The sequence below is a fragment of the Budorcas taxicolor genome, chromosome 14 (assembly GCF_023091745.1).
Source record: "Budorcas taxicolor isolate Tak-1 chromosome 14, Takin1.1, whole genome shotgun sequence".
Taxonomy (NCBI): domain Eukaryota; kingdom Metazoa; phylum Chordata; class Mammalia; order Artiodactyla; family Bovidae; genus Budorcas; species Budorcas taxicolor.
Window position 1 is genome coordinate 49,704,105 of NC_068923.1, and position 19,995 is coordinate 49,724,099.

The 19,995-nt window shown below is 43.3% G+C and overlaps 1 protein-coding gene and 1 non-coding gene across 3 annotated transcripts in view; both read left to right on the top strand.

Moving 5' to 3' along the window:
- Nucleotides 1–10,174: 10,174 nt before the first annotated feature.
- LOC128059692 (U6 spliceosomal RNA) lies at nucleotides 10,175–10,284 on the top strand. Its single transcript, XR_008200620.1, has one exon. It is a non-coding gene; the product is annotated as a U6 spliceosomal RNA (small nuclear RNA).
- A 7,495-nt stretch (nucleotides 10,285–17,779) lies between these two features.
- TERF1 (telomeric repeat binding factor 1) overlaps nucleotides 17,780–19,995 on the top strand; it is a 39,823-nt gene continuing 37,607 nt past the window's right edge. For both annotated transcript variants that reach the window (XM_052651538.1, XM_052651539.1), the window contains exon 1: nucleotides 17,780–18,100. In XM_052651538.1, coding sequence (XP_052507498.1) covers nucleotides 17,794–18,100 — 307 coding nt within the window. In that variant the 5' untranslated portion in view covers nucleotides 17,780–17,793. The remainder of the gene's footprint in view (nucleotides 18,101–19,995) is intronic.

Here is a 19,995-nt window from a genome sequence, read left to right on the forward strand (position 1 = left end):
ACTCTGTGCTCTGGGAAAAACTGACAAAACAAGTCTTCAAATAGATAATTTCAGGAGCAAATTTTATAAGCTTAATTCTTGTATCTCCTCATACCTAGCACATAGAAGAAAATGACATTCTTATTCACTGTAGGAGTGTCAATTCATATAAATTATATGGAGGAGGGACATCCCTGATGGTCTAGTAGTTAGGAATCTGCCTGCCAATGCAGGGGACCTGAGTTCAATCCCTGGTCCAGGAATTAAGATCCCACATGCTGCAGGGCAACTAAGCCCATGAGCCACAGCTACTAAAGCTGGCAAACCTAGAGCCTATGCTCCACCACAAGAGAAGCCACCACTATGAGAGGCCCATGCACAGTAAAGAAGAGTAGCCCCCACTTACTGCAACTAGAGAAAGCTCGAGCACAGCAAGGAAGACCTAGTGCAGCCAAAAATAAATAAATTTAAAAAATTATTTGGAGGAAAGCTTAGCAATATCTACTAAAAGATGAAAATTTGATTTGCCCTAGGAATGCATAATTTAGGAATTTATTTTAAAGAAATGTTCCCATATGAGCAAAAATACATGGGTATGAAGTTCACTGCAGCCTAGTTTATTTTAGGTTTTTTTTTTTTTTAATTTTGGCAACACAACACAGCACGTGAGATCTTAATTCCCCAACCAGTGACTGAACCACCCCCTGCAGTAGAAGCACAGAGTCTTAACCACTGGCTCACTAGGGAAATCCCACAGTAGCCTAGTTTAGAAGAGCAACACTGAAGAGACCTAAATGTCCTTTGAAGGAATTTAGGACTTGCCACCCCAAATATGCTGATGTATTGACTTATTTTGAGCTGAAAGTAGTTAAAGAATAGCAAATGTAGGGAAAGGCTTTCTCTGAACTCTCCTATCTGCCTAAAGACAGATCCTTCAAAAGGAACCCAATTGTCATAAGACTCTTCCCAACAATTTTTCCCCATCCTCCTACCCCCCCCTTTCGTAAACCAGGGGAGACTGGACTCTTCTCATGGGGAGGAGACTAGAAGTTGATACCACACCCAGACAAACTTTGTCACAAACTGTTATACTTCCCATCTATCCTTCTTGGCACCCATTCATCCATTATCACTAAAACTCACTTATTTTCCCCTAAAAGGCCAATATCTCTCATCTTCCCCAGTTAAAATGTTACATAAGCTCTCAAATCTCCTGGGCTTTTTTTTTTTTTTTTAGATATTCACTTTTTCATTTTTCATGTGATGTCCCTGTGCATGTAATATTAAAAACTAATAAATTTGTAGGGACTTCCCTGGTAGTCCAGTGGTTAAAACTCCATGTTCCTAATGCAAGAGGCATGGATCCAATCTCTGGTTGAGGAACCAAGAACCCACATGCCACAGGGCTCAGCCTAAACAAATAAAAATAAATTTGTAGACATTTTCTCCTATCAATTTGCCCATTGTCAGTTTGTTTCATAGATCCAGCTATCAAATCTAGGAGGGTAGCAAGTCTTTCCTCCTCTGCACCATGAATATCCAGGTGGTTACACTAATCCCAGTACAGAGAATAAATTCCATAAAGCTGTTTTTAAAAAAAGAAAGAAAGTAAATTTAAGGTAGTTAGTACTTCTTTCGGAGAAAGCAATGGCACCCCACTCCAGTACTCTTGGCTGGAAAATCCCATGGATGGAGGAGCCTGGCAGGCTGCAGTCCATGGAGTCGCTAAGTCGGGCACGACTGAGCAACTTTACTTTCACTTTTCACTTTCATGAATTGGAGAAGGAAATGGCAACCCACTCCAGTATTCTTGCCCGGAGAATCCCAGGGACAGAGGAGCCTGGTGGGCTGCCGTCTATAAGTTGGACACGACTGAAGTGACTTAAGCAGCAGCAGTACTTCTTTAAAAAAAAAAAAAAGTATTTATTTTATTTTTTACTGTGTCAGATCTTACTTGCAGCCTGTGGGCTCTCTAGTAGAGATGCACATGGGCTTAGTTGCCCTGAGGCATGTGGCATCTCAGTCCCCTGCCCTGGAAGGTGGAGTCTTAACTACTGGACCACCAGCGAAGTCCCTAGATCATCACTTCGAAAACAAGTTCCTAACTAAAAAGGAAAATGGTAACCACAGTTGCCTCTGGGAAAGAGTCTGGAGCATTGAGAGCTGGATGGGGGAGGAGATGTAGTACCTTTTGCTGTAAATTTTTTGCGCAATTTGGATTTTTTTCACTTGAAACTTAAAAAAAAAAGTTGAAAAAGTTTCAGTAAAGTGGGTGTCTAACTACAAATTGGCACTTGCCATGGGCCCTTGTCATCTGTCTCTATAAGGATTAAATCATGTGCTGCTGCAGATGCTGACCTTCAACACCCCCTGAAGGAGTTCAGGGTGGAGAGCAGAAATGAGGTACTCTGTCCCAGGGGGCAGGGGTGGGGTAACTGACAGGACCGGTTTTCTGATAGATATTTTCAGGGGCTGATTTTATGAGTCCAATCCTTGTATCTCAGCATATCTAGAAAAGCATGAAAATCCTTCATGGTGACAACTTTTTCTTGTGACTAGCAGAAAGCTTCACAAGACTAGAAAAACTATCTGGAAAAATAGGTGCCTGGTTGCATGTATTCCCCTGCACCAAAATCACATATATACTGACCTTCCCCCCTGCCTTTCTGGAGTAGTTTCTCAGAGCTATCTGAAGGGCTGTCTCCTAGGTTGCCGTTCTCATTTTGCCCCCAAATAAAACTTAACTCTCAATTCTCACATGGTCCAATTTTTTTTTTAAGTCCACATGGCAAAGGCTGCAGCTGGATACAAGAGAGTAACAAGTAATCTAAACAGAGATATGCACAACATGGAGGTAGGGGTGCTGCATCTGGGCTCATCTTCCTTCCTTTTCTTTAACCCTGATCACAGCCCACCTTGCTCTTACCTCTGTGTCAGGGTCAGAGTATAAAAGGAAATATTTACAAGGTAAAAAGGACTGAGGAGCAGGGGAAGGTAAGGCAATGCCCTGCAGTGCTGACTCTGAACTGAGAACATTCTGCTTCCAAATGTGCCTCCAAAACCACCTCTCATAAACATTTTCTAGGCCCTCGAATTCAAGTTTACTTGAAATTGCCCTGGGAAATTCTTAGATATTGAAGCATTGAAAGAAATTTCATTAAAACAGGCTAAAAATTCTTCTTTGTGCAAATGGAAAACTTTGCTCTCGCTGAACAGGTAATCAGCCATTATTCTCCAAAGAACTATTTCCTCTTTGTGAGAACAGAAGCCCATTTCGGAGACTTCATAAATGTAACTGTTTTATGAATGAGCCACCCTCAGAAAGACCAATAAAGATGGAAGCAGCGACCCAGGAAATAAGGGACTTGCACTAGAGGGAATTCCTTTAGTTCTGAGAAATGGTCTACTCTGCCTTTCAGGCTGCAATTTTTCAAAAATACTTTTATTTTAGAGTATAGTTGATTAACAATGAGGCTGCAATATTTTTTTTTTTTTCCAAACTTTAAATTTTTTATTTTGTATTGGGGTATAGCCCATTAACAGGGCTTTCCTGGTAGCTCAGCTGGTAAAGAATCTGCCTGTAATGCAGGAGACCCTGGTGTCCTAGGTTGGGAAGATTCCCTGGAGGAGGTCATGGCAACCCACTCCAGTATTCTTGCCTGCAGAATCCCCACTGACAGAGGAGCCTGGTGGGCCAAACGTGGAGTCGTGTACACGACTGAGCGACTAAGCACAGCACAGCCAGTTAACAATGTTGTGATAGTTTCAAGTGAACAGCAAGGGGACTCAGAGGATACAAGAATTTTTAAATGGGCCAAGCAATTCCAAAACCCAAAATATTATTAGTGGCTTAATCATCAATAGAAAAAGCAGGCTGATTTAAATTTGTGAAGGAAAAGATTGCTTTAGCAAGTTTGAACCACTCTCTTTGTTCAGATGAACCAGGATGCAAAGACTTAAAAATGAAGTCAGCTCTCGTGTTTTGTTTTGTTTTTTTGCAAACTATGAAAGCAACACAATACAGAATTGCAGCTATCATCATAGAAGAAATCTGGGATGATTTATTTCCTCTACGTTAAATGTGGATGGTAGTGGGTTTTAGTCTTTTTTTGAATCAGAGCTGGGTTTTTATTTTACTTTACTTGATTTTATTTATTTTTGGCCACATTGAGCTACATGCAGGATCTCAGTTCCCTGACCAGGGATCAAACTGACAGGCCCTGCAGTGAAAGCACAGATTCATAACCACTAGACCACCATGGAAGTCTCCAGAGCTGTTTTTTAGACTCTGATGAAAATGTAGATGGTTAAAACTTTGAGTCTAACAGTTGGATGGCCTGAATTCAAATTCCTGTCCACCATTTATTCTCTTTGTACCTTACGCAACTGATTTAACCCTTCCATACCACAGTTGTCACCTCTATAGAATGGAAATAATAACAGTTTAATGGGGCTGTTGTGAGAACTAAATGAGATAATTCACCTACATCGTATACAGCATTGCCTGACACTTAAGAAGCACCAGATAAATGTTCCCTGTGACTACAATCATATGGACTCAAGAATCCAAAAATGCAGGGATTTCTGTCTTTAGGCAGGTCTGGATCCAGTGGCTCAAATGATACCCTTTTGTCACCTCTGCTTTCTCTATGTTGGCTCCATTCTCAAGCAGTTTCTTCCCAACAGAAGTGTTCTCTCAGAAACTTGAATGAGAACGTATGCCTCCCTAATATTCCCAGACATGAATCTCCTTGCCTGTATGCTGTGTCCAATGCTGAACCAATCACTGGAGCCAAGGGAATGCAAAGCTGACTGGCCCAGCCTTGGTTGGCCAGGCTGGGAAAGATGATTCCCACCCAAGTATGGACGTGGACAGAGGGGGTGGGAGGGCAGTGTTTCCCAGAGGAAAACCAGGATGTCATTGCTAAGGGAAGAGTGAATGGAAACTGGACAAAGAAAACAACAGATGGCTATCTGTCCCAGGTTTATCGCCTCTGTTTTAGGCAAACACCTCTGCAATCATTAGGAAAATTGAAGAGCTTCCATAGTTTTCTTTGCTCCAGTGCTTAACTGCTCTATCAAGAAATTTCTTTTTATTTAACTTTATATCTTTAAATTAAAACTCATTTTATCTGCAACTTCAGAATATTTTAAAAAAAACAACAACAGCAACTTGTTCTTACCACATCTGACTCTGTAGCGTTTGGTTTTTCTGGGTCTCAGTTCCTTTGTAAAAATGAAAGCATTGGCCTGGGTGATCTCTAAATTCTCTTTTAAACATCTGTGATTTCTGAGAACAATAGCAATAACTCTACAGAAAATTTGCTTGTTACTATCGCTTTGTAAACCCTAGAAAAGTCTTCCTTTTATCTGGGTTTCTTCCTCAGATCCTATCTCTAAGCCACAGATACTGGAGTGTATTGATTTAGAGGGTAGACACTGGATTCAGAGTGTCTAGTCCAAGGTCTGCCTCTGACCATTACACCTGTGTGACTTTGGGCAAATTGCTTAACCTCTCTGTTTCCTTTTCTATAAATGTATTAAAAGACCCTGCCTCATAGGGCTGTGTGAGCATTACAGAATTCATACATGAAGCGTCTGATACTGTTATATTAGTAAAAGTGTTGGCCATGACTAAGCAAGCAACATCTCTCAGAATAAAAAGCACCTTACCTCTAGAGGAACAAGGATAAAAATCACAGACAAAAATTACATCACAAACCACATGTGCAAGAAGAAAATGAAGTGAAACATTTAAAGTGTTGAACAAAAAGACAATTATTGGTTGTATAGGCATACACCTTTATCAAAAATCCATAGAACTGCCTTAAAATGAGTGCATCTTATTTTATGTAAATAATAACGCCTCCACAGAATTTGTAAAAGTCTTTCTTAAACCAGTTAGCAACTGAGGGTGGCGGCGGTGTTAAAAAGCAAAGCGGGGTCGGTGGGAAGCCTTAAAGTATACTCCTTATCATTCTGGACATAAAGGTTAAATGAGCAAGTCATTGAGTAGCCTAAGAAAAATCTGAGCAAGAGAGGTCAGAGGATAACCACTCAGCAGTTCCTGGGAAGGTCTCTAGAGGATAAGACATTCAGGCTAAGGCTCAGAGAATAAATGAGAGCTAACAAATGGTTTCTTATTGCCATTTACACCACTGTCTTCAGCTACTGTCTTGTAACCCGCTCAGCACGCGGCATGAGGGGTCACCGCTTTCCTGAACAGCAACCTACTCTCTTCTATGAAGTCTTCAGCTGTGTTGAGGCTTCTGAAATTTCCCTGCTGGCTTCAGGCAGGGAAAAGACAACCAGATTGAGTGCTGCTGTGTAATTTTTTACTCTGCCTCATCTCAAATTTGTAATGTCTTTCCTTTTAAACTTGTGACAAAAAAAAAAAAAAATCCCAAAACAGAGTCAAATTTCAGTTGATACTATTTCACTACAATTTAGGTTTCTTTTTCAAAAAGAACAACATAATATGCAGAAAATATTCAAGTATCAGAAAGACCCAGAGACCATTTTTCACTTTGGTCAAGTTTTCTGTCCAGGCATGAAATGTGTCCTATGATTGTTGATATTTTCGAATTGCTGTGACTAAAAATTGGAAAAATAAAAGCAGAGTATTCATCTTTGTTTTGGAAAGCAATCTTTCTGGAAGACTGGTTCCATCTATCATCTCCAGTCTTTCTTCCCACTCACCTGTCTTGCTCAGTGGAGCCCAATCCTCATCCCTCTTCCAGCCCCAGCAGGACCCACTACCTATAAAACTGTACAGAGTGGAGAAGGAAATGGCAACCCACTCCAGTATTCTTGCCTGGGAAATCCCATGGACAGAGGAGCCTGGCGAGCTATAGTCCATGGAGTCGCAAAAGAGTCGGATATAACTTATCAATGAAACAACAACAACTGAGTTACTTGATATCACTTTTATCACAACCTTCTTAACAGTATTTTTTTTCTTTTGTAACATTTTTGATTGGGTTGATACCTCTCAAATGTTTCCTTATTTGTTTTGAAGAAAAATCTTTAGAGCTATCACCTAGAAGATTAGTTAAGGCTGCAGATTAACTGGTCAACTGGTGTTTTTCCAATAGAAAATAAAGAAATCCATATTTGTACCATGTTCGGGAATAGAGATAATTACTTAACATAGTTAAAAAAAACCTGTACAGCATTAGCTTCAGAGCATCTCATTACAAGACCCCTTCTGAGTCCCTGAAGGAGTAACAGCTTTAGGCCCCACACAGTGTTGATCTGCAGTCTGTGAACAGCTGGGGATCTTTTTTTTTGGTGGGGGGGGAGGGTGGGTAGGGCCAGGCCACTAGGCATACGGGATCTTCCCCAACCAGGGACTGAACCCATGCCTCTTGCCTTGGGAGTAAGGCATCCTAATCACCAGACTGCTAGGGCAGTCCCAGTTCAGGGGTGGGGGGTCTTTATAGCCACGCTCCACAGCAGCTCTCCAAAGTGGGGGAGTTAGGAATGGGCTCCCTCAACCCTTTCTTTCCTTCCCTCTGAGTCAACTACTAAAGACCACTGTACTCATTAGCTTTAAACAAACCTTAATAATCTCTGAACACACAGTTTAAATAGTAAGCCTAATTAAACCCATAGCACACCACTTTTCATTTTGTGTGTTAATGGGAACACATACAGGAACTACTGAAATAATGACTCTCAATAGAAGAACAAAACTAGCATTTTTAGGTTCTAATTAAATTTTGCCTTCCAAATGTGATGGTTTTTGCTTTTCACTAAAAACAGTGAACTTTCAAACTGGAGAAGAGAATAATAAAATGCCCAAATAATTAAAAGGAAATAGACACAAGGGTGCCATCGTTTCCTTTTGCACAGTTTCTTTTTTTGTTTGTTTGTTTTTGGCTAACCATGGCTTGCAGGATCTTACTTCCCCAATCAGGGATTGAACCCTGGTCCTTGTCAGGGAAAGCACAAGTCTTAACCACTGGGCCACTAGGGAATTCCCTGTTTCACAGTTTCTGATACTTACAGCATATCTAGAGTTCCATGAGCCATGGGAAACCCAGCTCCACCAAGGAAACAAAATAAGATAAAAATAAATAATAAATGTGAACATCCATTTACAAAAGCTAAATGTCTCTCTTAAATACCAGCTATTATTATCTTTGCTGCTGTCATAATAATACTAGAGGTTGTCAAGAGAGTCTGCATGGACCACAGAACATTAAGTGCATAAAATTGAAACGTTTATCACTTTCAGTCCTTCCAGAGTTAAGAACAGCAGAAGTTCTTCAAAGCCTTTAAAAATCAAGACCAAAAATACTTCCCTGTGGAATGTATGGTTTAAAAAAAAAAAAGCACTTGGAGCAGTAGAATTTCACCAGGACCTTGTATAGCACACTCAGACAAAAATAAGCCTTTATTTTCTTTCAAAATGCTCTGCAAAATGCCTACAACTGCTTAGTTACTACGAAGGGAAGATGTTTCCTTCTATTTTGGTGGTCCTGCAGCTTTCTCTCCCTAATTAGAGCTTCCATATTGTCTGGCCATCTGCTTCTGGGTTCTGCCCAGGTTGTGGTAATGAAAGGGGTATTTTATGATCTCATCCTTTTAGTGGGAGGATGGATTCTACCTTAGTCTGGTCAGGATGAAAGACCTTTGGGAAAGACACATGGGCCTCCATGGTGCTTGCTGCATAAAAGCTAAACATTTCCCCCAGCTACAGAGCTTGTAGAAGTTCCTATTTGACCATCTCACAGCCAGCTAACAGGAAAATGCCATATGCAGAACAGTCTACCTACTCTTAACTGTTGTTCTTATGTTGTCTCCTTCTACTTGATTTGCTACTTGACAGAAACATTTGTATTCTGGCACAGCAACCCACTGCAGTATTCTTGCCTGGAGAATCCTGTGGACAGAGGAGCCTGGCGGGCTACAGTCCATGGGGTTGCAAACAGCCAGACATGACTGAAGCAACTGAGCACGGCACAGCACAGCCACAGGTGGCTGCAAAGGATTTGAAATGTAGCTAGAACAAATGAATAGTCAAAGCTATGGTTTTCCCAGTAGTCATGTATGGATGTGAGAGCTGGACTATAAAGAAGGCTAACAGCCAAGGAACTGATGCTTTTGAACTGTGCTGCTGGAGAAGACTCTTAAGTCCTTTGGACTGCAAGGAGATCAAACAGGACAATCCTTAAGGAAATCAACCCTGAATATTCATTGGAAGGACCGATGCTGAAGCTGAAGCTCCAATAGTGTGGCCACCTGATTTGAAGAGTTGGCTCATTAGAAAAGATCCTGAGGCTGGGAAAGATTGAAGGCAGAAGAAGGGGATGACAGAGGATGAGATGGTTGGATGGCATCAGCAAATCAATGGACATCAGTTTGAGCAAACTCAGGGAGATGGTGAAGAACAGGGAAGCCTGGTGTGTTGCAGTCCATGGTGTCACAAAGAGTTGGATACGACTGAATAACTGAACAACAACACGTATTAGTTTCCCTCTCCCATGTTGAGTCATTTTGGCTGTTAGATACAACTCTGCTTGGGTAACCACCCTAGACTCACCCTTTGACTCCAGTGTCTTATTTTTCCACATTCAGTTAGACATTGGTATGTGGTTCACAAGAATGTGTGGGTGCGTGCTAAGTTGCTCCAGTCATGTCTGACCCTTTTCTACCCTAGGACCTTAGCCCACCAGGCTCCTCTGTCCATGGAATTCTCCAGGCAAGAATACTAGAGTGGATTGACATGCCCTCCTCCAGGGGATCTTCCCGACCCAGGGATCGAACCCTCATCTCTTTCGTTTCCTACCTTGGCAGCCAGGTTCTTTACCAATAGCATCACCCGGGAAGCCCTGTTCACAAGGCGAGCCTTCGACAGTTCATCTCATCCTGCTGCAGGCATATTCCTCCTCCAATCAAGATGTGAAGCCTACTTGTCCACCACTGAATCTGCAATGGCTTTCTGGCTCTGTTTGACCAACTAAGCATGGAAGAAGGGACACTGTGCTGTTCTGGGTTTGGGCTTCCAGAGGCCTGAAAGTGTTTGCTTTTGCTGATTTTGCTTATTTACGTTTTTGCTGTGTGGTTTGCAGGATTTTAGTTCCCTGACTGAAGATTGAACCCAGGCCTTTGCAGCGAAAGCACAGAGCCCTAAGCACTGGGTTACCAGGAAATTCCCATACTTTTGCTTTTTTAAAAAAATCTGGCTGTCATACTCGATTCATTTGGCAGCACATATCCTAAAATTGGAACATACAGAGAAGATTAGCATGGCCCCTGCACAAGGATGACATGCAAATTTGTGAAGTGTTCCATTAAAAAAAAAAAAAAGCTGTCACAGAAAGAAGTCCAGGCTCTCCTACTCAAAAGAAAGGCCGTGAAAGACAGACTCAGAAGAAGACACCATCCTCCAACTGAGTGGTGCCCTGCTGTAAGCCTCCTGATTCATACGGGTTTAGTCCGAGCAGGTATCACATTGGCGCTCTGTGGAGAGCACAGAGTGGAATCTTAGATTTTTGAAATCGGAAGAAATTCCTGAAACCAAAAGAGCAAACACACTAAGCCACATGCATGAATGTTACTTGTCTTTGTGCAGTGGCTTTCACACAAGCTTCTTGGATCTCCGGCCCTCATCCCATCTCGTGCTTGGCTCCTCTGCCTATTTGGATTACAAGGGATCTAGTAAGAAAGAATTTCAGTTTGGTGTTTGTTTGTTTGTTTTCCACATGGGAGGAATTATACTATACATATTTTTTTAATCAAAGAATTTGTTACATAGTGACCTCTACTGGGAAGAGTAAAGGTGTCACCAGGGCTGACAAAAAGTAGTCAATTCAGTCTGCTTAGTCAAATAATTGGTTAATTTGGAAAGGCAATGTTGGTCAAATCTTTATTTAGTACTAAGGTCCAGTTGTGGGCTATCCCGGTGGCTCAGCGGTAAAGACCCTGCCTGCAATGCACAAGCCTTAGGGGATCCCTTAGGGATCAGGAAGGTCCCCTGGAGGAAGGCGTGGCTACCCACTCCAGTATTCTTACCTGGAGAATCCCACGGACAGAGGACCCTGGTGGCTATAGCCTATGAGGTCACAAAGAGTCAGACATGACCGACGCAACTTAGCACACACATAAGGTCCATTATACTCTGAATTTTTTCTTTTTAAGAAGATTTTATGGGACTTCTCTGGTGGTCCAGTGGTTAAGAATCCACCTGCAACTTAAGTGGCCCAAGGCACAACTACTGAGTCCACGCTGTTGAGCCCGAGGGTTGCAAGTACTGAAGCCTGGCATCCTAGGGCCGGTGCACCACAAGGAAGAGCAGCAGTCTTCACTGCTGCGCAGACTTTTGAAAGGTCGCTGCTTCCAGTCATGTGTTATGCAGGATTCATGACCTTCAGAGGAAAGTATTTTGATCCAGGGTCAGAGACAAGGCTTGACTACTTGGAGCTTTTTGTGTAGCAAAGTTGTATTAAAGTGTAATAGAGATAGCGAACGCTTCTGACATAGACATCAGAAGGGAACAGAAAGAGTGCCCCTTTGCTAGTTTTTAGCAAGGTGTTTTATGTCTGTTGCTTGGGTTAGTCGCTCAGTCATGTCCAACTCTCTGCAACCCCACAGACTGTAGCCCACCAAGCTCCCCCGTCCATGGAATTCTCTAGGCAAGAATACTGGAGTGGGTTGCGATTTCCTTTTCCAAGGGATCTTCCCAACCCAGGGATCGAACCCTGTTCTCCTGCATTGCAGGCAGATTCTTTACCATTGGGGCCACAGAGAAGCCCATTATGTCTGTTAGAAAGCTATTAATCAGGTAAGAGAGACATCTCAAGGCTAGAGGGAGTTTAGCCATCTCACTGGGCCCCTCTCCCATAATATACACTTTTGAGACAGGATGGCATGAGGTGTGTCATCCCCCTGGCCATAAAACAATTGAGAGAAATTCTGGTTGTTGAGCCATTATCAGCCCAAGGTTTGAGAAAAGAAAATATTAGTCTTAGGCAGAACCATTCTGAAGAAAGGAAAATTTCAAAGCAAATACATAGTTTCATTAACGTAAGAAAAATGCATTGGTTAGCTCAAGGCAGAACCAGGTATCATCAACACAGAATCAAAAGAAGGCTCTTTTAATTTGTGTAGAGTAGGGAAAAAACGTCTGCCACTTGCAGTTTATTTTCTCCTGCCGCTTGGGGACCTCTGGCCTTCCTGCCTGTTACCCTCTCACTTTCTCTAGTTTCTGAAAGCACGGCGCTCTCTGCTTGCACACAGTGGATTCTCTTGTTACAGAGCACAGGCTCTAGCTGCGTGGGCTTCAGGATTGCATTGCTGCACATGGGTTGAGTAGTTGTGACACATGAGGCTTAGTTGGAGAAGGCAATGGCACCCCACTCCAGTACTCCTGCCTGGAAAATCCCATGGATGGAGGAGCCTGGTGGGCTGCAGTCCATGGGGTCTCAAAGAGTCAGACACCATTGAGCGACTGTACTTTCACTTTTCACTTTCATGCATTGGAGATGGAAATGGCAACCCACTGCAGCGTTCTTGCCTGGAGAATCCCAGGGACGGGGGAGCTTGGTGGGCTGCCGGCTATGGGGTCACACAGACTCATACACGACTGAAGCGACTTAGCAGCAGCAGCAGCAGGCTTAGTTACTCAGAGGCATGTGGGCTCTTCCTGAACCCATGTTCCCTGCATTGGCAGGCAAATTCTTAACTCCTGGAAAACCATGGAAGTCCCTCAATAGGATCTTGACAATTTTATTTTATTTCATTTTTTAGTTTTTTTGGCTCTGCCATGTGCAGCTTGTGGAATTTTAGTTCCCCGACTAGGGATTGAACCCAGGCCCCCAGCTCTGAGAGTGCAGAGTGCTAACCACTGGACCACCAGGGAATTCCCATTGACAATTTTAAAGAACGGGAGGAGAGAAGATCAACTAGAAAATTACAGTGAGTATCCAAAAGTTTAAAAACTGAAGAGAAGTGACTAGTGAGATGTGAGGAAAATTTAAAAAGGATGGATCCTGTAAGTCAAATAAAGAAAATACATCCAGGATGAGGGTATGATCCACTGGATCGAGTGATACTGAGTTTACTATAACCCTTAGAGATCAAGTCAACATCCACATGTGTCTAACTCTCTGCTATCCTATGGACTGTAGCCCGCCAGGTTCCTCTCTCCATGGGATTCTCCAGGCAAGGATACTGGAGTGGGCTACCATGCCCTCCTCCGGGGGATCTTCCTGACCCAGGGATAGAACCCACATCTGTAGCGGCATCTGCATTGCAGGAGAGTTCTTTACCACTGAGCCACCGGGGCATTCCCCTTAGAGATCATGGAATCATCTTAATAGCTGGTATCTGTATATATTGGTATAGTAGTTTAAAGCATCAAAGTATATTTATTGGTACAATAATTACATAGGTTGTCATGTGAAAAAAAGAGTGTAATGATAAATTAGAGCATACGTTTTACGCTATGTTTTTCTTAGAAATTCATAATCCATATTAGTGTACAGGTGAGTATGTAGCTCTGAGAAGTCCATGGGGGTAAAAAACTGATACTTCTTTTAAAACCAGAAATTTCCCTAATTGTGCTGTAGAAAGTGGTGGAGAAAGAATTCAAATCAAAATCTCTGATTCTAGAGCCTGAATTTCTACCTGTACTGTATAGAATTGTCCTACAGTTATAGCCACTAGCCTTATTTGGCTATTTGAGCATGTGAAACATGACAACTCCAAACAGATGTCTATAAATGTAAAATAGGTGCTGTATTTCAAAGACATTTAAACAATGTAAAATATCTCAATCATTTTTATATTTTATATATTGATTACAGGTTGAAATGATATTTGGGGTTGTTGATATTTTTGTTGTTTGGTCACTAAGTTGTATCTGACTCTTTTGTGACCCCATGAACTATAACCCTCCAGGCTCCCTCTTTCCATGTGAATTACCAGGCAAGAATACTGGAGTGAGCTGTCATTTCCTTCTCCAGGGGATCTTCCCAACACAGGGATCAAACCTGAGTCTCTTGCATTGGCAGGCGGGTTCTTTACCAGAGTCACCAGGGAAGCCCTGATATTTTGGATATGTTAGGTTAAATGAACTATGATATTAAAATGAATTTCAGCTTTTTCTTTTCTAAATAAAGCTCCTAGAAAATTGAAAAATTCATATCGGGCTCATTCACTTAAATAAATAGAGACTTGGGACTTCCCCAGCAGTCCATTGGTTAAGACTCTTTGCTTTCAGTGCAGGGGGTGTGGGTTCTGTCCTGGTCAGGAAACTATAATTCCACATGTCGTGAGGCAAGACCAAAAAAAAATTTGTTTTTTAAAAAGAATGTTGAAAAAATTTAGTAGAGGCTTTAATAAGTAGAGACTATCCATAGAATGTATTTCTTAGTGCTGTGTGGTCAAGAGATTTCCCCTTATTTTTTATTCAGGGGTAGAAACCATCACCAGGATACCTTGCATCATACAGAGTTGACTCATTTCCAGGAGGAAATAGAAACAGCATTCTTCCCCTGGGTTCCCAGCTGTTTGTAGACATATCCTTATACTCCTGTGCAATGTTATTGCTTTCACTATGGGCAGATGCATTTTATTAAAAATACTGGCTAACTGGCGACTTATTAAAGACATACACCAGAAGGCTTTTTTTTTTTTAATAAAGCAACAAAATTATGTGATCACGGACAGTCAGCCTGACTTCAGCATTTAACAAACTACATGCCCTTACAGGGTAAGACAGTACAACACTGATGCCTATTGTCTGACAGTCATATACTAATCCTATAATACATGAAATACCAGTCTAAAAAATCTCAAGGGGCTACCAAGATCTTCTAAATATTTTAAAAGCTCTAAAGGATTGTGTTAGTCACTCAGTCATGTTCGACTCTTTGTGACCCCATGAACTGTAGCCTGCCAGGCTCCTCTGTCCATGGAATTCTCCAGGCTTGAATACTGGAGTGGGTTGCCATTCCCTTCTCTAGGATATCTTCTTCCCAGCCCAGGGATCCAATCCAGGTATCCCGAATTGCAGGCAGATTCCTTACCATCTGAACCACTAGGGAAGCCTAGGATTAGAATTGTCTAACATGTTTCCAATCCTGAAATCTGCTTCATTTTAGTTCCACACATACCTTCAGTCCTCACTAATTTACTAACTCTGCAAAGGGAAGAACTCTTCATGAGCAAGAAGCTTCTTTACCAGTAATGTTACATTGTGTCCACTGCCTCAAAGTGGAGTAGAAATCTGACACTCATCTAGGGTCATTTTCTTTATACCTTATCTTTTTATTTCCTTAGGCCTAGTCCTCTATATCCGAGAAGGCGATGGCACCCCACTCTAGTACTCTTGCCTGGAAAATCCCATGGATGGAGGAGCCTGGTAGACTGCAGTCCATGGGGTCGCGAAGAGTCTGACATGACTGAGCGACTTCCCTTTCACTTTTCACTTTCATGCATTGGAGAAGGAAATGGCAACCCACTCCAGTGTTCTTGCCTGGAGAATCCCAGGGACGGGGGAGCCTGGTGGGCTGCTGTCTATGGGGTCACACAGAGTCGGACATGACTGAAGTGACTTAGCAGTAGCAGCAGCAGTCCTCTATATTGTTTACAAATAGGACTTACTTTCCATGGGACTACTGGAGTCTAAAGGAACAATTCCTTCTGACTCACTACTCTCTGAGTAGCACAAATGTCCTGCTTTTCCAGCTAATGTTACAGAGCACTTACCTAGTTCCTGGTTTCCTTTTAAAGTCTTTACATTTATCAATTCCTTTAATCTTTCCAAGGAGACTGTAATGATGGTATTACTAGTATACCCAGTAAACAGAAAACTGAGGCATAGTTAATCCAAGGTCACACAGCTAATGGGTATATATGGTAGGGGAATTCCAACCTAGGTATTCTTTTATATATATATATATATAAAATATATTTATTTGGCTGTGCCAGGTCTAGGTGTGCTAGTGATAAAGAACCAGCCGGCCAATGCAGGAGACATAAGAGACATGGGTTCAATTCCTGGATTAGGAAGATCCCCCGGAGAAAGAAATGACAACTCGCTCCAGTATTCTTGCCTGGAGAATCCCATGGACAGAAGAACTTAGCAGGCTATGGTCCATAGGGTCACAAAAAGTTGGACACAACTGAAGTGACTTAACACACACAAATGCTCCAGGTCTTAGCTGCAGGGGGCAGGATCTTCAAAGACCATTGTGCCAGGGTTCTAACCAGGTCCCCTGCATTAGCAGCACAGGGTCTTAGCCACTGCATCACCAGGAAAGTCCCCAACTTAGGCATTCTTAAAGGCTACAATATAGTCCTTTGATGACTCAACATTTCAGCCTTAAGGCAATAATAAATGTGAAAAATTAAAATATAAAGGGTTTGATAACACTGGATATGTTACAAACAGGGTTTTAAAGGAAGCTTTTTGTTCAATTATAACTCACGTACTGAAAAGTGCATATATCACGTTCCATGCATGTTCATAAAGTGACCATTGATGGTCACCTACATAGAAAAATAGAACATAACCAGACCCCTCTCCCCTCAGTCCCCTCTTGTGCTCCAAGGTAAGTTTGAAAATTCAAACTAAGTATTCAGTTATTGTTGTGAATACAGGAAGCCACTGGGCTTCCCTGGTGGCTCAGACAGTAAAGAATCTGCCTGCAATATGGGAGACCTGGGTTGGATCCTTGGGTTGGGAAGATACCCTAGAGAAGGTAATGGCAACCCACTCCAGTATTCTTGCCTGGAGAATCCCAAGGACAGAGGAGTCTGGGAGGCTACATTCCACAGGGTTGCAAAGAGTCAGAGGCTACTTACACTTTCACTTTACTGTTGTACAAGCTGAATTTTTATAATCTATTTCAGGTCCTGACTGAAATTCTTTTCCATAATAACAGACTCTTTCTAGAGCAATAATTTCAAAATTTGGTCCCCAAACCGGCAGCCTTAGTATCACTCACCTGCGAACAAAGGACTTGCAGATTAAGGATCCCAATCCAAACCTACAGGACAAAAATTATAGGTGTGATGCCCAACAAGCCTCGGGACTGATTCTGACGCTCCTTAAGATTGGGAAAGCACGGATCTGTCTGTTGAAAGAGTTTTGCTTCCTGATTGCATAGTAACTGTTAAGAGTACATTAGGATTTAAAGTGTTATGCTAGAAAAATAGTGACATTTTAATTATCTATCTCTTTTGAAGCACAAACGAGTAAAATGTTTCTCCATTTTAACTGGGAAAAGTTAAAAATGTTTTCTTTTTCTAGTTAAAACACCTCCCCCAGGAGGTGGGGGAACTATTCTATTCTTGTGCTAAAATGCAACATCGTCTAGAACAACACGGTTAGTTAAAATGGAAAAGACCCTGATGCTGGCAAAGACTAAAGGCAGACTGACAACAGAGGACGAAATGGTTGGATGGCATCGCCGACTCACAGACAGGAGTTTGAGCAAGCTCCGAGAGATGGTAAAGGACAGGGAAGCCTGGGGTGCTGCAATCCATGGGGTCGCAAAGAGTCGGACACGACTGAACCGCTGAACAACAACCACCTCCTGTCCTCTCTCCAGGTCTAGCCTGAACTTCTCTGGTTTACCAACAAAGCGGCACTGCAGGGTGGCGGGTGAATTCAACATGCAGAGGCTGGAGCAGGTCTCGGCCAATCCAAAGCCAGGCTCGAGCCGCTCGCCCATCCCGGCGGTGTTTGATTGGTGTTTTCCCTCAGGCGGAAGAGGCCGCCTGCCGTGGGCTCGCTCCGCGCGGCGCGAGCCAGTAATCGCTCTGCGCCGGAAAGGCCAGAAGCTGCGCGAGGTGTTTAACATGGCGGAGGATACCGCCTCTGCGGCTCAGAGCCCGCGAGGGCGTGCGGACGGGGAGGATGCGGGTTCCTCGGAGGAGCGGGTGGCGGACACGGTGACAGATGATCAGGAGCAGTTTGAATGCCAGGAACTGCTCGAGTGCCAGGTACAGCTGGGGGCCCCTGAGGAGGAGGAGGACGCGGGCCTGGTGGCTGAGGCAGAGGCGGTAGCTGCCGGCTGGATGCTCGATTTCCTCTGCCTTTCGCTTTGCCGGGCTTTCCGTGACGGCCGCTCCGACGACTTCCATCGCACCCGCGACAGCGCCGAGGGTGAGTGTTGGGCGCGCCCGGGCAGGGAGCGGGAACCGCAGCGCGCGACTGAGGCCTGGTTTGCAGCGCTTTACCTCAGGGGTCGGGGATCGGGCTGCTTGCTGAGGGCCCCCGGCTCGGAGTCAATCGTTGGTTCGAATCCCGCCTCCGCCTCTCATGGGCTCCTCAGTTTTTCTCAGATTCATAAATTTTACTAGTCGGTAAAATGAGAATAACCCGTTGAGTTGATAAGAGGATCCAGTTCAGTCGCTCAGTCGTGTCCGACTCTGCGACTCCATGAATCGTAGCACGCCAGGCCTCCCTGTCCATCTCCAACTCCTCATCCTCGGTCGTCCCCCTCTCCTCCTGCCCCCAATCCCTCCCAGCATCAAAGTCTTTTCCAATGAGTCAACTCTTCGCATGAGGTGGCCAAGGTACTGGAGTTTCAGCTTTAGCATGTCCTTCCAAAGAACACCCAGGACTGATCTCCTTTAGAATGGACTGGTTGGATCTCCTTGCAGTCCAAGGGACTCTCAAGAGTCTTCTCCAACACCACAGTTCAAAAGCATCAATTCTTCGGCGTTCAGCCTTCTTCACAATCCAACTCTCACATCCATACACAACCACTGGAAAAACCGTAGCCTTGACTAGACGGACCTTTGTTGGCAAAGTAATATCTCTGCTTTTCAATATGCTATCTAGATTGGTCATAACTTTCCTTCCAAGAAGCAAGCGTCTTTTAATTTCATGGCTGCAGTCACCATCTGCAGTGATTTTGGAGCCCAAAAAAATAAAGTCTGACACTGTTTCCCCATCTATTTCCCATGAAGTGATGGGACCAGATGCCATGATCTTTGTTTTCTGAATGTTGAGCTTTAAGCCAACTTTTTCACTCTCCTCTTTCACTTTCATCAAGAGGCTTTTTAGCTCCTCTTCACTTTCTGCCATAAGGGTGGTGTCATCTGCATATCTGAGGTTATTGATATTTCTCTTTTTTCTTTTAGCAAGTCACTGAGACCTTGTTTTGTATTACTCTATGAGATGTCTAAATCTCATTGACCCTGTGTGTGTGAAAGTCGCTCAGTCGTGTCCGACTCTTTGCGACCCCATTGTCTATACCGTTCATGAAATTCTCCAGGCCAGCATACTGTAGTGGGTAGCCTTTTCCTTCTCCAGGGAATCTTCCCAACCCAGGGATTGAACCTCTGTCTCCCGCATTGTGGGCGGATACTTTACCAGCTGAGCCACAAGGGAAGCCCTCATTAAGCCTGCTGCTCAGTATAGGCTTCAGAATGAAAGTAACTGACAAGTCTGCCACCTATGCAAGACAGCCTGTGAGTGATGGGCAAAGACATTGATTCCTACAGAAGGCTAGCTGGCTTTTTGAATGATAACCGAAAAATACTCCGGTATTAGTATTTATTGGAGTTGGCTCTCAGCTTATTGCAGCAGACCGCAACCCCAAGATAGAATTTAATAGAAAATTAAATATTTTAGAAAACCATGTTGACACATTTTAGCTTCACAGTTATCCCATGAGTGAGGCGAGTAAAATCTCAGTTTATGGAGGAGTGATCTAAACAACCTAAAGCACTGATAGGTTAAGAGGGTTGGTCCAGACACCTGCCTTATCTTCCAATCCAGCAACCTTTCCCTTGTGTCACAGATAACACTAGAGACAGGGTTCAGTTCAGTTCAGTTGCTCAGTGGTATCCGACTCTCTGCAGCCCCATGGACTGCAGCATACCAGGCTCCCCTATCCTTCACTGTCTTCTGGAGTTTGCTCACTGATGTCCATTGAGTCAGGATGCCATCCAACCATCTCATCCTCTGTCATCCCCTTCTCCTGCCTTCAGTCTTTCCCAGCATCAGAGTCTTTTCCAGTGAGTCAGTTCTTCTCATCAGTTGACCAGAGT